The sequence below is a fragment of the Moschus berezovskii genome, chromosome 10, assembly GCF_049115385.1.
Source record: "Moschus berezovskii isolate FMDL1 chromosome 10, NW_MosBer_1.0, whole genome shotgun sequence".
Taxonomy (NCBI): Eukaryota; Metazoa; Chordata; class Mammalia; order Artiodactyla; family Moschidae; genus Moschus; species Moschus berezovskii.
Window position 1 is genome coordinate 108,838,668 of NC_142469.1, and position 19,448 is coordinate 108,858,115.

Here is a 19,448-nt window from a genome sequence, read left to right on the forward strand (position 1 = left end):
CACAGTCAAAGGCTTTGGCATAGTCAATGAAGCAGAAATAGATTTTTCTTCTGAACTCTCTCGCTTTCTCCATGATCCAGCGGATGTTGGCAATTTGCTCAACTGCCTTAGGACCTGGATTAAATTTTTATTCATGGTTGAAAGTTCACAAAACACCCAGAAGGATGAAACAAACGATCAGACCGCGTGTGTGGCCTCGTCTGGGTGGGATGCAAGCTGACGTGCTCCGCAGAGGTCGAGGACACACACGCAAATCTTCCCTCATTAGTCTGATCCTTTATTCACACGATGGCTGGAGAACATTGGTTTGGAGCTAACGCCCCTCCGGATGCTCTGGGGACTCCAGCAGCACAGAAATAAGTCTTGCGTTTACAGGTGGAGGCAAACCACGAGGCCCTGCACACAGCCGCTACTCAGTGCCCGTGGGCCTCTCACAGCCGCCTTCCGGCCGTTCTCACACAGGCCTACTGCTGCCCTGGGCCTCTGCTCTGGCTGCTTCCATCACCAGGAAGATTCTTCCTCCATGGATTGCAGCCTCATTTCCTTCAGGTCCTCGGTCAAAATTGTATTCAGCAACGCCTTCCCGGCAGACCCTGGCTCCTTCTCCGGGCTTCGGGCTCTGAACAGACTGCCATTCTTCTCGGGTCACCCGTTGCCTGATCCTTACGGACTGGACTCAGGTTATCAGCCATGTCATCACTGCTGATCCTGTGCTCGCGGCCACACAGAAATGTTCATGAAAAGCCCCGAGCACGGACTGGACAATGACCCTGTTGGGACTTGCGAAGCCTGCTCCTGGTTCAGCCCACTCAGTCCACATCGAAATCTTACGACCGTCGACATTCGCTTCATTTCCCTCTTCAGCTGCCCTGTTACACCATCCTGCTCAAGCTTCAGCCTAGCCTCAAGAAATGCTCAGACTGTATAATAATAGACATATTTTATTTTAAAAATTATAGCCTATTTAAAAAGCACGCAGGCAGATTTTAGAAAGACTGGTGTCTGAGGAGTATCAGCAGACCACTGCTTTTCTTGATTCTCCAAAGCTATAAAATAAATTCAATTCAAATATGAAGCTTTATTTAAATTTACCAGCTCATCTGGAAATAATGAAGTAGAAACCCTAGCCTTGAGCCATGTATTTGCAAAATGAGTCAGAAGAAACAACAGCCACCTTTTGAATGTCTCTCCAGGGGACAGAGGGTCGCCCCAGTGAGGCCCCTGCTGGAGGAGGTGTCAGCTGGCCTGGGCACAGATGAAACCTCGGTCACGTTTTTCTCCATCCCTTTCTCTGAAGAGCCAGATGCAACTGAGCAGAGGGAGAAGCAGATGCCCTTGGCCGCCGGGCAGCAGGGAAACTCAGGAGACAGAGGTGGGCAGACCGCGGTGCGTGTAAACCCGGGGTGCAGGGGAGCCCCACAGAGGCCGTGTGTGGCCCCAGCCTGGACATGGCGAGCAGGGTGGTCCCTCCCTCCCTTGGGGAAAGAGAGGGGCCAACATCTGACTCAGACTCCTGACACGCCGCTCGGCTCCCTCTGGACAAAGCTTCGCCCCTCGCTGAGTGTCTGTCTTCAGAGCCACCTGAGCCTGGATGCGCTTCATCGCCGAGAGGGCCCCACCTCCAGGGACACGGACCCACCCCTGGGGGCCCCCTCAGTCCCGGCGCCCAAGGACCAATGCCGCCTTCCCAGAGAGGAAGGGGGAGCTGCTAGACTGCCTGCCCTGTGGGACTTCCAGTCTGCAGGGAGCGGGCACCTATGCTGTAGGGGTGTAGGCTGGCACTAGGCACATGCCCAGACTCCCCACCACCACGCACACACAGAGCATCTCGCCTGCCAGCACCAGGGCCCTCAGGGGACACTGGGCCATCCACACCAGCCCCCCAAGGTGGGGGGTGACCACAGAACAGGAGCCAACAGCCCTGAGGCCCGAGGCAGAGACTCCCTCCAGCACCACCCCCTCATCCGTTTGCAGCCTGGGCTCCTGCTTGAGGACTGGTCCTGACAGCCCCCTATATGCCCTCAGAGCTGAGAGACACAGGGGTGAGTTCTCTTGAGTCTGCACCATCAGCCCAGGCTCCAAGTGGGCCTGCCTTATTTTCCAAGGAGGTCGCAGAGATTGCCAAAGGAGAGAAAAAGGAAACCAGAGCTTCACTCCAATCACAGGGCAGCCAAGAGGCAGGGATATTCCCTCCCTTTCGGTGTACCCCCTGCTCACCCCATCTTTCCATGGACCACAAAACTCAACCCCCAGACACGAGGTGCAAAGCAGGACAAACAGAAGAGGCTCAGGTTAAGGTGGCCGTGAGTTGCTTTTTAAAAATCAGTGGTCTATCAATTCCTCTTGCGTTTCAAAGTGGAGATTTACAAACCGCGGCATCAGAGTTTGGTCTCATTGAGTGGAGGGTATAGGACTGGGCCGTCCTCACAAACATGCAGGCCCAGGTTTGGCCAGGCTTCCTGCCTGCGGGCCACTGGCTCCACAGCATGTGAGCAGTTCTGCAGCTGCAGGTCCTTGGAGAAGCACAGCTCCATCTGCCCGAGGAGCTGCACCTCCTGGCCCTGAAGGGAAGAGTAAAGATGCTTCAGAATGCAGGTTGGACCATCACGGCGGTTCAAAGAAGACAGAAGAGGGAGCTCTGGACCTAGGATCCAGGATCCAGGAGCGGGAACCCTGCTCCAGCGCTGAACTGGGGCCAGGGCCCAGAGGGGCAGCTGTGGTCACCTCCAGCCCTGCCCCTGAGCCAGCCTAGATGTGGCCGGGGAGGAGACCCCACTTTCAGCTTAGAGGTGTACATTTGGACAAGGTGTGTGCAGACCCACACATACCACATCTGCATCACAATCAATCAACAGGCACACGGCACCCTATCGCTAAACGAATTTAAGACTTCAGCAGCTGACAGAGGAAACGACAACCCATCTGGAAGCTGAGCGGACAACAGCCGAGAGGACTACTGTGACCACTGCATAAGCCCACAGGGCCCCATCCCTGCCTCGCCGCCTTCCGGAGCAGGAGCCTCCCTGCTAGGGAGAAGCTGCCCAACACCAGCCCGCCCAGCACGGTGCCAAACAACAGCCTGTTATTTCAAAGCACGCACACACATGCACACACACATTTGTACACCTGCCCCACCCTCCCCCCTCACCCCTCCCCACACAACTCTGCCCCTGGCAACTCCACGGGGAGCACGAGCTCTCAGAAGACTGCACGGCTCTTCTTGGTAGAGACAGAGGGGATGACAGAGCGTAGTATATCCGACCTTCTCTAGCAGAAGACACTGGACTTTGGGCACGACTTTGTACACGCTGACAAGCGCATCTCTGATGTCTGACATCTGAAATCGGATAAACTGCATTAGAAAGGAAACGTCAACAGAGGGAACGAATAGCTCTGTCATGGTCAGAAGTGACACTGGTTTACACTCGCGTGGATGCAAGCATCCGACAGCAGTGTGCTCTCCCCAGAGCGCCCCTGGCTCATGGACACACCTCGGAGACGCTGGGGATGTACCGCCCTGGCCCCGGGCCCTGAAGGAGACAGAGCAGCCCCATAGGACCCCCTCCAGACCAGAGTCTACACAAGCGGCGCTACGGGGGTCTCCCTTCTCCTCTCGGCCCTAATCCAGGACCTGCATGCCGGGTACAAAAGCAGAAACTCTCCTGCCAGGAGATGGGAAGCCAGGCCCTGCCTGTGCTGACGCCCTGCCTCGTGCCTCCAGCACAGAGAAGCTCGGAAAACACGCGCTGTGGCTGTTGCTCTGGCTTGGAATTGAAGTCTGCTCTCTGAACATCACATTCTGGGCAAGAAAATTTCGCTTAACCACTTAAATGTGAGTCCAGGTGACACTGAAGGGGCCTGCAAATACCCTGCCTCCTGGGCGGATGAACAGAGGGCAGCTTGTAATCCCTCCAGAAGAGCACTGCCCTGCCCACCCCTACTCTCCACGGACGGAGGAAAACGGCGGATCCATTGAGGGAGACACAAGTGCTGACTTAGTCACACCTGGTCACCAGACTGAGGGTTCGGGACCCACCGAGGCACCGGAACTCAGAACTGCTGGACAGTGACTTTCGGGTGTTTTTACACCCATATACGGAACAAACACAAAAACTGTCTCCAGAGCGGGAGTCGGCTGACTCACGCCGTAAAGTGACTTTCGGGTGTTTTTACACTCATACACGGAACAAATACAAAAACTGTCTCCAGAGCGGGAGTCGGCTGACTCACGCTGTAAAGGGCCGGAGAGCAGAGGCTTCAGGCCCGTGCGGGTGGTGACCGCTGTCTGGGGACCAGGCTGTCCACCCGCAACTGCGCTCACACCAGGGTGAGCCCTTCTGTACCGGCCACCTGCCAACAGGCTCTGCCGGGTTCCAATTTCCACACTTTTAATCATGAAACAAAGCACAATTTCCTCATAAAAATGTCTTCATTTTCTTCTCCAGGCTCATAGAACTGTGCTGTCCAACTGCACATTCTATTAATACCGGCTTCTTAAGAGCCTGGAACACACTCCTCACTACGAAACCACGAACCTGCTCCAAAATCAAAGTAGCCTTGAGTTTACACAAAATATAAAGAGAAAAAAAAATTTTATGAAATTTATTTAGAAACGTAATAGTCGAGTGGGAGGGGCTGGTGTGGGTTCTTTGAAACCAGAGTAGAGCTCACGGCTGAAGTGACACCTGGTCGTGGCCTGGCATCCCCAGTTAGGGGATACACATTTGATAAAAACCCAGAAGCAAGACTTACCTGGTAGTAGCGATCGGTAGATGGTTCTATCCCCAACTTTTGGAGCACGCTAAAATTTAAAACAAACAAACAAAAAAGCTGTATAACGAAGGTCCGATTTCCTTTCTTGTTGCTATCGTATTTCACAGTAAAAGTGAAGATCACCTTAAAGGGCAGGGTGCAGTTTCACTACCTGGGGCCATAACTGCTGACACAGGCAACAAAGGGGTGGCGCCCAGGCCTCCTGCCTCCCTTTCCGTGGGCACACGAGTGTCCCATCTGGGCCCCTTTCCAGCACCGGAACCTCTCTGCACTGGTCCGGGTGGCTGCCACCCACTGGAGTAGGCACCACGTAACCACCTACCTGCCATTCCTGTCCTGAAGGACAGCTAGCAGCTGAGTCTGGATTCTAGGCTTATCCTAACAACCCCAGATTAGATCAATCTTTAAAATACATTCAACGCCTTGAATCACTTTCTAAAGCACGTGGTTCCAACCTGCTCTTTGTGACCCCATGGACTGTAGCCCTCCAGGCTCCTCTGTCCATGAGATTGTCCCGGCAATACTACTGGAGTGGCCTGCCATGCTTTCCTCCAGATCTTCCTGACCAAGGGATTGAACCTCCATCTCTTATGTATCCTGCATTGGCAGGTGGGTCCCCTGCCACTGTGCCACCTGGGAAGCCCAGTGGTTTATAACATAGAGGAAAATAGAAAGGGTGTGTTTTGACTCCTTAGGTTTAATTTTGTGAGCAGTGAGACTTCAGATTCTCCTTGGAGGAGCCGGGAGGCTATCTGACCTCTCCACAGCTGTTCTAGACAGTCTCTATCAGACATTCGGTGGGCAGGAGCACCTTTCCTGGGCAGGCCCCAGGTACTCCGGGGAGAACAAGACTCAGCCTGTCAACCCCCGTGGCCCTGGTTGATGCTCCAGGGATCCCAGAATTCAGCAACTCTGCCACGCAGATTCAGGAAGGGTAACCAGGAGGGTCTTAGTAAGTAGTTGTTGGCTGAATGGACGAATTATTCAAATATTTGACCTTAAAACTTTCAGCGTAACCACGTATTCTCCTTTTCCTGCTGGGTTCAATGAAACCTGGGCTGCAGAATTGGCTGGACTCACGCTGCTTTTGAACCAGGACCATGAGGTCTGTGCTGGTGAGCAAGTGGCGCCTTCCTCCCCAGAGTCTGATAAGAGGGAGGTGCCCGGGGTCTCCCACATGGGCAACTTCTTCCAGGACGTGCGTGATGAACCCCTCGAGTCTCTGAGTCTGCGCCACGCAGTCAGGCCCCCAGAGGTCTGGAAAGGCCTGTGGGAGGAGGTGTGTGTTTCTCAGGATGACTCTGCTGCCCAGTTCTCAGGACGATGGTACCCGAATCAGAGACGCTGCGCCGGGCAACTCGCGGCCCTGCTCACCCCCAGGACCAGGGTGTGGGTGTGCGGTGACTTGGGAGAGTGGGGTGCGGGAGGCAAGGCTACAGGCCAGGGTCTCCCACCTGGTCAGGGCCAGCTCCTTATACAGATCCAGACTCTTGTTGAAGTACTTCCTCTGGGAATTGAGGGTGTCCAGCTGGGCAGCACAGGTCCCATGCTTTTTCCACTCATGGCTCCTGTAGGGTTGTGTTAAAAAAAAAAACCTCTGGTTAAAAGGTAATGACACCACCTCCCAATAAACCACCTGCACGGCTCCTTGTGCAGGGCATCCAGGCAGGAGGCAGACTGTCATTTTCACAAAGCGGGAAGGACAGACGTCCTCATCTCAGCACAGGCCCCAGGCCCCGTCGAGCACCACCAGCCCTCGTCAGTTTCCTTCAAGCCTTTCTCCGCCAGGCAGCTCCAAGTCGCTTCTGAGATTAACAACAAACCCAGCTGAGAAAGACGCGAACGCCGTCGTTCAGCCGTCACAGGATGACGCGGCTCTGGGTGTCCTCCCGGGGAGCCCCGGCTGGACAGCAGGGGACTTGACGGGCGCGGCTGGACAGCCATGCCTCAGCCACTGGCGAGAAAAGGCAGGCTCACACGTCACCAAGACGGCCTGAGCCGGTTCCCAGCGCGGAGAGCAGCATCGGCATCATCCAGAGACAATGCACGGAAGCAACAGCCCAGCCACGTGCCCACAAACAAGCGGCGATCTGCAGGAAGAAAGACACCGCTACCATACTAACTGCTCACGCTCTATCGGAGGCGAGACCAGGTGGCTCAGAGGCAAAGAATCCAGCTCCCAATGCAGGAGACGTGGGCTCGACCCCTGGGTCGGGAAGATCCCCTGGAGAAGGAACTGGTGACCCGCTCCAGTACTCTTGCCTGGAGAGTCCCATGGACAGAGGACAGGTAGGCTACAGGCCACGGGGTCAAAAGAGTTGGACACGACTGAACACATGTGCACGCAACAAAGCTTTGCAGAATATTCACCCATTCTTCACTTGAGTCTCACAACTGCAAAGTGAAAATGTAATTGCTGGTTTAGAAGTGGGGAGACTGAGGCTCATATGGGCCAATGAGCAGCCCGGCTTCACAGCCGCCCAGCCAGGCGACCCCAGCCTGCCTCAACCCAGGCTCGGGGCCTTCCCACGCCCCACGCTGCCAACCAATCAACTGCCAAACATGGGTTACACCCGCCTTTAGAATGATCGACAACTTGTCTATTCAGAAGCTAACCATGGTTTAGCATGGAAAAACCAAATGGGCATCGGCTTTATCAACGACTAATTCACGAAGATTTAATAAAGACAGTCATTCAAGCACTCAGAAGGCGCCCACAGGCAGCCTCACAGAAGCACAACCTAAATGTGCGCTGACCCTTCGGCAGCACCGCCAGGGAGCAGTCCTGAGTGAGGGCAATGGCTGTGAGCTACCCGTCCCCCAGACCCGGGAAACCATGAAAGAGAAAAGAGAAAGTCGCGCAGTCATGTCTGACTCTTTACGACCCCATGGACTATACAGTCCACGGAATTCTCCAGGCAAGAACACTGGAGTGGGTATCCCTTCTCCAGCAGACCTTCCTGACCCAGGAATCAAACCAGGGTCTCCTGCATTGTAGGCAGATTCTTTATGAGCTGAGCCACAAGAAAACCATGAGGACAGATTAAAAATAGCTGAATAATCAACCTTCTTCATCTACAATAGCACCCATGGTGAATTATTTCTTAACTCTCTAAATTCTATGAATTAGAAAAAGGAGACTCTTCAACTAGCTGAACGTGAAACTGAATTACGGGGGCCTCAGTTTCTGCACATCAGGGACAGTCGTTCTAGAATCTCCCACAGAAGGAGCTGGAGAGGTCAGGGGCAGAAGCAGTCACACACGCCCAAACAGCTCCTGGCATGTAACAGTCAAGAAACACCCACTGTTGTTCCTGGAGCGAGTTAGCTCACAGATGTTAGAGATGGCCATGCGCTCACGCTTCTTCCTGTTGTTGAGATGCTCAGCCGTGTCCAACTCTTTGCAACCCCACGGACGGGAGCCCACCAGGCTCCTCTGTCCATGGGATTCTCCAGGGCAAGAATACTGGAGTGGGCTGCCATTTCCTCCTCCAGGGGATCTTCCCAACCCAGGGGTTGAAACCACGTCTCGTGCATTACCAGGCTGATTCTTTACCACTTAACTTCCTGGGAAGCCCTTCTTTCTCTTACAAGAATCAGAAACCAGTAACATCCCTATTTTCCAGAGTGTCGTGTACACAGTATTTTTCAGGATGGCTGGTTTTGTTAACAGATTTAATCTTAGGGAACTATCTTGAGCACCAAGCGATACCAGGACCCTCTCCTTTGCATACGTGATTCCCTTTTGAGATTAAAGAGAAAAGTTTTCTGACATGAGCCTCCCCCTTAAGGACAGGAGAGGCCGGGACACCTCCACGGACACTTTATCCAAGATAGCAAGGCGACCTGGGCAACAGCCACCCACGGGCAATAACCAGGGAGCCGGTAAGCGCCCAGCCACGTGAGCACCATCTCCACGTCCAAAGGCATGAACGCCACCTTTTTCGTTTAGAACAAGTTTCTAAGTGTGTCATTTAAGCACCAACCTGAAAGGCGAATCATTTTGCCCTTATCAGAACACAAAGCCGAGTGTGTGTTCTGCCCACACCATCTCATCAGACGTTGAAGGACTCAACCCACCGAAGGCCATCTTTGTGTGTGTGTGTGTGTGTGTGTGTGTGTGTGCAGTTGCTCAGTTGTGTCTGACTCTTTGTGACCTCATGACTGTAGCCCACCAGGCTCCTCTGTCCATGGGATTCTCCAGGCAGGAATACTGGAGTGGGTTGCCATGCCCTCCTCCAAGGGATCTTCCTGACCCAGGGATCAAACCTGTGTCTCTTTTTCTTCCTGCATTGGCAGGCAGATTCTTTATCACTGGGCCACCTGGGGAGATGCTTTGTGTTTGTTTAGTGGTATATTTTTAAGCTTTGGCAAAAACCTGACTGATTCAATCTGGAATATTCTGACTGCTGAAATCTATTCCGTTTACTTAGTCCTAAAGAGTTTCTAGTTTTAAGTAAACCATGAAGTGCTGCAAGTCTTTTTTATTGTTTTTCACTATTTCAACTCACCACTTTCCAGACCTCAGGTTACTCAGAACCAGCACTGGAAATGTGGACTATTCGTCTCCCAAACTTTTACAGCCTCCAGACCCAGAGCCGTGAGTGAACCACCTCCCAGCCACACATCCTCGAGTGAACTCACAAACCGAACACCCACGAACCAGGAGGACAAGTGTCACTGTCACTCTGCTTTGTTTCAAAAAGCTTTTCTCCAAATTTAACTCCTCCTGAAGAGTCTACACAAATATACTTCCAAGTTAAGTGACTCACTTTGGCCAAAACCTGATTCACTGTGACACGAATTATAAACTGCCATCCTGCAGTGAGGGAGGGCTTCCCAGGCGGCATCAGTGATAAAGAATCCACCTGCCAATGCAGGAGACCCAGGTTTAACCTCTGGGTCCAGAAGATCCCCTGGAGGAGGGCACAGCAACCCACTCCAGTATTCTTGCCTGGAGAATCCCATGGACAGAGGAGCCTGGCGGGCTACAGTCCATAGAGTCACAAAGAGTCAGACACAATAGAAGTGACCTCGCACACACACGATGAAAGATACAATGGATTAAAAAGCAAGTTTACAAAGTCACTTCCCCTTGCCCTCACTTTTTAATCCACTGGAGGACTGCTCCAAAGAGGGCGCAGCACACCCAAGGCCGCTCCAGCTCCACGGCCTCAGGAGCCAGGCTCTCCGTCACCCCTGCTCCCGCGGCCCCACCTCACACCTGGGCTCTGGGGCCCATGACGGGCCCGGGAACTCAGACTCACCAGAATTGGAGGCTGAAGTTGGACGGATGGAGCAGATCAGGCCAGTACATCTTCATGTCTGGCAAAAGGTCCTACGTGTAAAGACAGCAATAATAACAGATCCACGTAAGGCTTGACAACTCAAAGCTAGAAGGCAGATCTGATAAACGAACACATTAAAAAAAAAAAAACTGAGCTCTGTGAGTTAATAACACTCAGGTGAGTAAAATGACTCAGTTTATTTTGCATGACGTGTTTCTTAAGACACACCTAAAAGTGAAGTCTGGGGAATCGTGAAAGCGTCTGTGAAAATACAAGCTCTGACGGGTAAGTGGCCAGACAAATCCTGTCTACCCACACAGCGGAGAATTATTCAGCATTAAAAAAAAAAAACACGAAGTATCAAAATATCAAACTATGACACTGGCTTCCTTCTCTCTCCAGTTTGAATGTTTCCAACGACTATGTCTGCATCTTCACTGAGACACACAAGCCTTAACCAGCACACAGGATTCTGAGGAACACTGCCCAGGCCCAGGGCTCACCCCCAGCCACACTGGCTTCCTCCAAAGCTCTGTCCTACCCTAGGGCCTTTGCACACGCTGCTGCCTCTCCTGTCTCTGGTTAAGCTGGATCCCAGCTCACCACTACCTCCTCAGGAAAGCCGGGCCCAGGACTACTGTCCTTAGCTCTGACTACCCTCCCCTCTAGGCACCCAGACGGCACGTCTGTCCTGGCTCCCAGCTGCAGGCAGGCTGGGCCGGAGACCACACCTGGTTCTGCCCTGGCCCCCGGCACAGTGCCCGATGCACTGCTGCCACGAGAACCAGTAACTGGTTTGGACACGAATACCTCGTCCTTCTGGGGGCCATGCAGTCCTGGGAAGGGCCCATAATTCTGGCAAATCCCAAGTCTGCCCCACGTTTTCAGAGAGGTCTCAGGAACTCGCAGACCCTGTCCAGCAGGTCCAGGTATGAAGTCACAAGTCCCTGACAGCTGACCATCACACACAAGGCACCGTCAGCACCCTGTGGGAAGCTGCACTCACATGTGCATATGTGTTAGAGTGAGTGAGTGTGTGTGTGAGTGTGTGTGTGTGTGTGAGTGTGTGTGTGAGTGTGTGTGTCTGTGGGAAGCTGCACTCACATGTGCATATATGTTAGAGTATGTGTGTGTGTGTGTGAGTGTGTGTGTCTGTGGGAAGCTGCACTCACATGTGCATATGTGTTAGAGTGTGTGTGTGTGTGAGTGTGTGTGTGTGTGGGGGAGCTGCACTCACATGTGCATATGTGTTAGAGTGTGTGAGTGTGAGTGTGTGGGAAGCTGCACTCACATGTGCATTTGTGTTAGAGTGTGTGTGTGAGTGTGTGTGTGTTAGAGTGTGTGTTAGAGTGTGTGTGTGTTAGAGTGTGTGTGTGAGTGTGTGTGTGTGAGTGTGTGGGTGTGTGTGTGTTAGACTGTGTGTGTGTGTGAGGGTGTGTGTGTGTCTGTGTCTGTGGGAAGCTGCACTCACATGTGCATATGTGTTAGAGTGTGTGTGTGTGAGTGTGTGTGTGTGTGAGTGTGTGTGTCATGTGCATATGTGTTAGTGTGTGAGTGTGTGTGTTAGAGTGTGTGTGTGTGTGTCATGTGCATATGTGTTAGTGTGTGAGTGTGTGTGTGTGTTAGAGTGTGTGTGTGTGTGTCATGTGCATATGTGTTAGTGTGTGAGTGTGTGTGTGTGTTAGAGTGTGTGTGTGTGTGTCATGTGCATATGTGTTAGAGTGTGTGTGTGTGAGTCTGTGTGTGTGAGTCTGTGTGTGTGTGTGAGTGTGTGTGTGTTAGAGTGTGTGTGTGTGTTAGAGTGTGTGTGTGAGTGTGTGTGTGTGTTAGAGTGTGTGTGTGAGTGTGTGTGTGTGTCATGTGCATATGTGTTAGAGTGTGTGTGTGAGTGTGTGTGAGTCTGTGTGTGAGTGTGTGTGTTAGAGTGTGTGTGTGTTAGAGTGTGTGTGTGAGTGTGTGTGGGTGTGTGTGTCTGTGGGAAGCTGCACTCACATGTGCATATGTGTTAGAGTGTGTGTGTGTCTGTGTGTGTGTGTGTGTGTCTGTGTGTGTTTGTGTGTGTGTGTTAGAGTATGTGTGTGTGTTAGAGTGTGTGTGTGTGAGTGTGTGTGTGTGGGTGTGTGTGTGTGTGAGAGTGTGTGGGTGTGTGTGTGTCTGTCTGCTACTAGCTCTCGTAACCTCAGCGCCCAAAGTTACTCTGCAATACAAGTCTTTGTCCTGGAAAGACCCATCCCCTCTTCCCTGCTCACTGGCCCCGCTGAGAAACCCACCCACAGCCAGAAAGGGGGCCATGGCACTCCTGCAAGCCAGGGCGGTACACAATGCCTGAGCTCATGCCCAGCGGACAGGGGTCTCAGACTAGGAACCATGGGCCACGAGCTAGAGCCAGGGCCGGCCTGCTCACCCCGGCCGCCCCTCACACAGTCGCTGCAGCCCATCGGGCCCAGGGCAGGGGACTTACTGAAACACAGACCATACTTAATCCGTGGGGCTGCTTTAGATACCAATAAACACTGGAGAACACGCTGTAAACACAGCTTTGAGGGCACACCGAGAGGAGAAGCGAATCGTTTGGGAGACTCTGCAGCGGGAACATTATTAAAGTCAGTACCTTGATCTCCTGCGGGTCAAAGGGCCAGGATCGGTTGCATGCTTCACTCTTATCGGGCCTTGAAATGAGAGATGAAAAAATCAAGAGAAGTTAGTCTTGGTCGGGCTGGTTCCAAATGGCATGAGAAAACACTGAGCTGCTGTCTGGAGAGAACAAAAGGGAGTGAGTCACACGTGGGCACAAGAAGGCACTACTGGAGTTCCCTTCAAAGCGGAAAGCAGTTCAAAACTTCAGGCACAGCACAAACAGGCTTTCCAGCACAGGAAGCAAACAGACAGCCCAGTAGGGGGCGACCCAGAGCTGGGTGGGTGGAGATGTCTGGCCAGGTTCCAGCACTTCCCTGGTGGTTCTGTGATGAGTCTGTCTGCAATGCAAGAGACCCAGGTTCGATCCCTGGATTGGGAAGATACCCTGGAGAAGGCCATGGCAACCCACTCCAGTATTCTTGCCTGGAGAATCCTATGAACAGAGGAGCCTGGCAGGCTACGGTCCACAGGGTTGCAAAGAGTCGGACACGAATGAGCAACCAACACTTTTTGAGTTACTTGCAAATCTCCATTCAACAAGCATAGCATGAGAACAGCAAGAGGATCATTAATACAAGGTACGTGTCGTGCTCAGGACGTGCCTGCTGACGACTCAAGGTTGGCTGCTGGAATGTTCTAGCACAGAGCACGTGTCCCTCCACTTGCGCATGTGATTCTGTCCTCATGCGTCCAATTCTGGACAGCTCAACGCTCCACCTCCACGTGCGGCTTAGATCACGAGGGACCAAACCTGCTTTCTGCAGGGTGGACAAGCCTGGCCCAGCCCCCGCGACGAGCCCCGTTCCCCACAGAGCTGGGTGCCGTCCCTCCAGCTAGAGGGCGGCCGAGGCCACCAGTGAAGTCACAGGAAACCAGAGGTGCGGTGAGGCGTGGCCCTCAGGCCCCTGTTTAACCAGCTTTCCCCTGACCCCGCCCCGAGGGACACCAGGGCCGGCCGGAGCCAGGACTGCCGCCTCTCGAGGGAGGAGGAGACCCGGTCCATCCCTCCGACAAACGGACGCACACAGTTTAACATCATGAATACACGCACACGCCACAAAAAACAAACGAAACAAACTGTGGGCAAAACCGGAAGAAAGAATTTGGGCGTCTGTGAAATATGTAAACTATAGACACGAACCACACGCGTATAACACACACACACTTATTCTCATGCGGTTACTTACTGGCTCCAAAAGAAGAAAATGAGAAAATTAAAATTCAGTGATCGAAAGTGTACCCAGAACCCTTAAATGCATATTTAAACTAGACTGTTACCGTTCTACCAAAACAGAACTCAAGGACAGCAGAAGGCAGGTCATGTTAGAAAGACTAAAGATATTTCTCAACAAGCTTCTGGCCTGCTGAGTAAACTCCTAACAGAAATCACCAGAATACATGTCTGGACAGAGTGAAGCCAGAACCCCAGGTTAGCCAGCTTCCGGGGCTGCTGAAGTTTTAAATGCAGGAAGTACTTGCCATAATCCGTGTATCGTCCAGTAATTCGGAGGGTCTTTGCAGTGGTTCCCAGCTTCCTATGAAGAAAAGACAGGAGACAAGTGGTTTCTTGTTTATTAAATACACTCAGCAATCTTCCTTTCTTTCGACAAACATCAATGAAATCCAAACCAGGCCTAACACAAAGTAAATTCTGCGGTAATTTACAATAAGCAATGTTCATGAGGGTACCACATGGGGCGGGGGCTGGATGTTTTATTTGAAAAGGTGGAACCAAAAATCTGGAAAACAGAATTTAACAGCAATTTTTGTTTTCTTTATATGCTTGAAAATTAAGTCGATCTGATGGATGCACTCATGCTGCTGCTGCTGCTAAGTCGCTTCAGTTGTGTCCAACTCTGTGCGACCCCATAGACGGCAGCCCACCAGGCTCCTCCGTCCCTGGGATTCTCCAGGCAAGAACACTGGAGTGGGTTGCCATTTCCTTCTCCAAAGCATGCAAGTGAAAACTGAAAGTGAAGCTGCTCAATTGTGTCTGACTCTTAGCGACCCCATGGACTGCAGTCTACCAGGCTCCTCCGCCCATGGGATTTTCCAGGCAAGACACTTATCCATGAATAATTTTCTTGTCATACAATCAAAAACTGAGAACCAGAGGCTGACGTGGCAGCCAGTCACACTCACATCTGTGCAGGCACCAGGCTCAAACACAACACTGCAATAACAGTACTGAGAGTCTGGGGCCAAACACGCAAGATGAGAGGAAAGTCATTAACTCGCGGAGTTAAAAATCTTCAGGGTAACACTTTACAGGAAACTCCAAATTGGTTCGCTAAAACGGACCTTTTCCGAAGTAAATAACCATTAAGAAATACAGCTCAACTATCAGGCAGTGGTCAGAACCTGGGCCCAGTGCCCACCATGAACTAGTGAGGGAACAGCACACGCTGGGTCTGCTGAGGCATTTGGCTCTCCAGCAAGCCCTCCCACTCCAGCCCCTTCTGATGTGAGGAGGCGCTTCTCTGTATGTTGGTCTGGAAATGAGGGCAGGCCTGGTTCAGGTGACGGCTATGTCTGACGTCAGGAGGCTCAGACTTGGGGGCAGAGGGTGGGATGGCCACCAGTGCCCTGCTCCCTCCCCAAGGAAACACAGTCCAAAGCAGGCAGGCTTTCCTGTGGCGCGAGGCAGGGGATGGCAAAGCCAAGTGCCAACAGGGGCTTTTCTACCCCAGCTCTTCACCCAGAGTATTGGATGAGGCTTCGGTGGGGGGGAACTGGGGTCAAGGTGCAGCTTTCCAAGGGGGCATGAGCCCAAGGGGCCCTGAGAAGAGGACAGACCTGCTCTGGCACCTGTGACACCCACCTGGCTCTCAGGGCAGGGCCCCTGGCCCCTCATGCAAGACCTCCTGGAGGCATGGTCTCAGCCTGGGAGGGCTCAGCCTCGAGGGGCGGGCACGCCGGGGGCTTGGTCAGTGAGAGGCACCGGGGAGGAGCCTGCATGGGACCTCCTCTCCGTGGGTGTCCCTGGTCCCCGCAGAACTCACCTGGCACACGGTCGCAGGCCAGTGGTGAACCATGATTAGTTTGCTCCACTCATGGTCATCACTGCAAAAAGACAAGGGGCTTACTCTGTAACTCGAGTTACAGAAAAATTAGTTCATCCATCGATCATTCAATAAACACTGAGTGCCGGCTGCAGGCCAGGGGCTGCTGCTTCGGGGAAGGGTCCGGGTCCCCAGGCGCTGCTGTGGGCGGAGAGGGGGTCACTGGGAGGACCGAACCTGTACTCTCTTGCAGCGCACCAGTCCGTGAGGGAGACGATGACTGTGGGGACTGAGAAAACACAGCGGCATGGCCCGGGGACGGGTGCGAACGACTGTAACTAAGGAGGGGGACAGGCCTGTCCGCTGGGGTGCGCGCTGCGTGCTCAGTCGTGTCCGACTCTGCGACCCCAAGGACTGTCACCTGCCAGGTTCCTCTGTCCATGGGATTCTCCAGGCAAGAAAGCTGGAGTGGGTTGCCATTTCCTTCTCCAGGGGATCTTCCCGACCCAGGGATCAAACCCACGTCTCTTGTACCTCCCGCACTGGCAGGAAGACTGTTTACCACCGGGCCACCTGGGAAGCCTGGCAGGCAGGGATTGGGATTCTGGACCAGGCAGCCGGGAAGGCTCTGCAGTGAAGGACTGCTCAGAAAGTCCTTTTCTCCCCAGAGGCTCAGGCGGGGCAGACACAGACCCATGAGCCCTGAGAAGCACGTGTGACACCCACAAGCCTGGAAACACAACGGTCCCTACAGCTCATCAGGTCGCAGAACAGCAGCCAGAGCAGCACAGGGCTTGGCACCACCCCAGGCACTGGGGTATTGTTCTCTGTAGGATTCGCGACATGGGAGCCTAAGGACTTCTCCAGTGTCCCCATGAAACCCATCTGACCCTGAGACATTCCATAAGGGACTGAGGAGCAGCATTCACACACCCCTCAGCAGAAGCCCTCCCATCAGGCTGGCAAGGCTTGGCACACGCAGAGATGGGGGCAGAAAGGCTGGCTTGTGAAAACACTCACTTTCCAGATGGAAAACATCAGCAGCAACAGGGCATATAACTCAAGCAGGCATGTCATTCAGGATAGATGAAATTTTATTTTATTAGGATAGGTGAAATTTTAGAAGAAGCAAAAGCCAAACAGAAATAAGTTCTTACATAACAGTTTTGTAAATAATTGAGTACTGTTTACTAAGCAGAGAATTCACAATATGTGAAAACTTTTCTCAGACTGAACTAAGGAGCAAATGCTCAGTACAAGAGAAGAAAGAATGCGTGGGCATTAGTGCTGGGAGAAGCATTAGAAGTGCTTTTTTTCCTTAGGTATGAAAACCTTATTTCACAAGGCTGGAAGAGTAGGCAGAGGCCAGGAAACCTAGACCAACAGCATGGAGTTTACAATAAATCTCAGCACTCAACATCTGTAACACAATAACCACACACCACCCAGGATAAAGAGTGCTGTGAGTGTAAGAGAAAGAGCCTCGCAAATCAGTGGAGATGCTGACTGTGCTGCCGAGAGAAAGGCCTCCCGAGCAGAGGCAGAGGGCCTGGGAAAGCCCTGCTGACCCGTGAGGCCCTCGGGCGCTGAGTCACCCTCACGCCCTCGAACCCCTGCCTTGCTCGCCAGTTATTTCAGTTGCGCATGACAAGTACGCTAGACACGTGCATTAAGTTACATAACTGGACATGTGAACACACGTTTGCATCTTTGGAAGTTCACAACTTGTAGAGATAGATCCCCATGGAGGGGGCCTGCTGCATTGATCACTGTAGGCCAGGCATGGCTTGGAGCACGTTCTGTACTTTAATGCCCCCTGGCATCGGAGCTAGGAGGTAGGCGCCGTCACTCTGGGGACTTCGGGTTAAACGATCTTGGTGGCGGAGGGCTCTGGATCACACATCTGGATCTGAGCTAGCAGTTCACACTCAATCCGCACACCACACTACCTCTCTGGAAATACGCCCTTAACTTGAGGGCAATGCTAAGTTATCTAATGCAGCCCGTTTTCAGAAAAGAACACTTTCTGGGAAAATTGAAATTTAATGTTACCTTTTAAAACAAATGATAAAACAACAACGATGGTTCATGAAAAAGGAAAACTGAACTTTTCCCACGCCTACAAGTGAAGTATGAACTGCTTCTACTAACAAGATCATTTCCCAAATAAAATAGAAGAAAATTCAAATCTGGTTCTCGGATCTCTGTTTCCTCTGCTGCTGCTGCTGCTGCTAAGTCACTTCAGTCGTGTCTGACTCTGTGTGACCCCATAGACGGCAGCCCACCAGGCTCCCCCGTCCCTGGGATTCTCCAGGCAAGAACACTGGAGTGGGTTGCCATTTCCTTCTCCAATGTGTGAAAGTGAAAAGTGAAAGTGAAGTCGCTCAGTCGTGTCCGACCCTTAGCGACCCCACGGACTGCAGCCCACCAGGCTCCTACAGAAGTATAATGCGAATCCTCTCCCAGAGCCCCTGTTTACCCCTAACTCGTCAGCTGCAAAGGAAAGAACGCAAAGAGGGAACGAGGGGGAGAGGAGGGAGGGCGAGAGAAAGAAACTAGGAAAGAGGAACCGCGACCACTTCACCAGGATCGCACCGACCCTGGACGGAATGCGCGCGCGCGCCGCCCCTAGAGCCGCTCGCAAGTTCCGGCGCCCGGGTCCACCCCCGATTCCCCGCAGACCCGCGCCCCTCCGGCGGCTCACCTCCGGAGCCCGCGCGCGCCGCCCAAGCAGCTCAGCGCCAGGCACAGGGCGCCCAGGAAGGCCGCGGAAGTCATCCTCCGCACCGGGGAGGACCCCACGGCGTCGCCAAGGCTCAGTCTCCCGAGGCCGCGAGGCCGCGTCCGGCGCCAGGCCCTGCGCTCCCCTGAAACAAGAACAGACGGCGCTGAGCGGACCGCGAGCAGCGCGGCTGACCCCCGCCCACCCCCGCGCGCCCCGCGCAGGCCCGGAGGCCCGGGAGCCCAGGTCCCCGCCACGCAGTGGGCTCCCCGGAACCCCGGGGCCCTGCCGCCTCACCAGGTCTGCCAGGCGCACACGGCGGCCGGTCCTCTCGCACCGCGACTCCCGCTGCCCCAGCCTCGACCCGCGCCTTTCCGCCCAGACGCCAACGCCACGCCCCCTCCCGGGACACGCCCCCGGCAGGGACACGCCCCCGTTCAGGCCACGCCCCTGGGGGACCGGCGGGCGCCGGGCAGGCGAGAAGCCCTGGAGAAGCCCGACGCCACGCCCCTTCCGGAGGACACGCCCCGCCCCCGGCCTGTCCGTCTTCCCCTTAGGCTCTTTGACTGCACTTCACTTTCGAACTGGTTCCTGCCAGCCTTCGGCCGAGACCCGGGAGATCGACTTGAAAGCCACCTTCTCTGATGTCCTGGGAGCCCCGGCTCCTCGTCGAGCTGCCCGGGAGCCGGGGCTTTCGGGGCCCAGTGGCCAGTCCTTCAAGGTGTGCGACAGGCGTGCGGAGACAGCGCCGTGGGGCCGCAGGAAAGGGCCGGGAGAAGGCTGCTCCCTCGAGGCTGGGTTTTATTTAAGGAGCTGGGACCCTGGGAACCCAGGCAGGCGGAGAGACTCGTGTCGAGTGTCCTCCCCACCACAGGGCCCCTTAGGGGCAGCCCCTGACCCCCAGACAGTCCTGCCTGTCCAGCGCCAAGACCAAACAGGGCACCCCATTCGATTCCGTTTGTCTCTGCCCCATTCCCATGATCTCCACCATTTACAACTCTTCTGGGACACGGAACAGCAGGACCT

General features: G+C 53.8%; 1 protein-coding gene across 1 annotated transcript; it reads right to left on the reverse strand.

Annotated features, from left to right (window-relative positions):
* Positions 1–925: 925 nt before the first annotated feature.
* On the reverse strand, positions 926–18,856 carry RNASET2 (ribonuclease T2). Its single transcript, XM_055433296.2, has 10 exons — positions 18,720–18,856; positions 18,405–18,567; positions 15,701–15,761; positions 14,178–14,233; positions 12,673–12,730; positions 10,041–10,111; positions 6,228–6,341; positions 4,753–4,801; positions 3,263–3,337; positions 926–2,561 (listed from the first exon to the last, which is right to left on the reverse strand). Exons 2-10 carry the CDS (start codon positions 18,476–18,478, stop codon positions 2,379–2,381), a joined length of 741 nt encoding a protein of 246 aa, XP_055289271.2. The 5' UTR covers positions 18,479–18,567; positions 18,720–18,856; the 3' UTR covers positions 926–2,378.
* Between the last annotated feature and the right edge of the window lie 592 nt (positions 18,857–19,448).

What these genes read in the sequence shown, in the direction of transcription:
- RNASET2 (XM_055433296.2), bottom strand. Translation starts at nt 18,478, where the DNA reads ATGACTTCCGCGGCCTTCCTGGGCGCCCTGTGCCTGGCGCTGAGCTGC. An exon ending in GGCCTGCGACCGTGTGCCAG is followed by an intron (nt 14,234 to 15,700) that starts GTGAGTTCTGCG and finishes TTTTCTTCATAG; the next exon opens with GAAGCTGGGAACCACTGCAA. An exon ending in CTACCGATCGCTACTACCAG is followed by an intron (nt 3,338 to 4,752) that starts GTAAGTCTTGCT and finishes ATCCGATTTCAG; the next exon opens with ATGTCAGACATCAGAGATGC.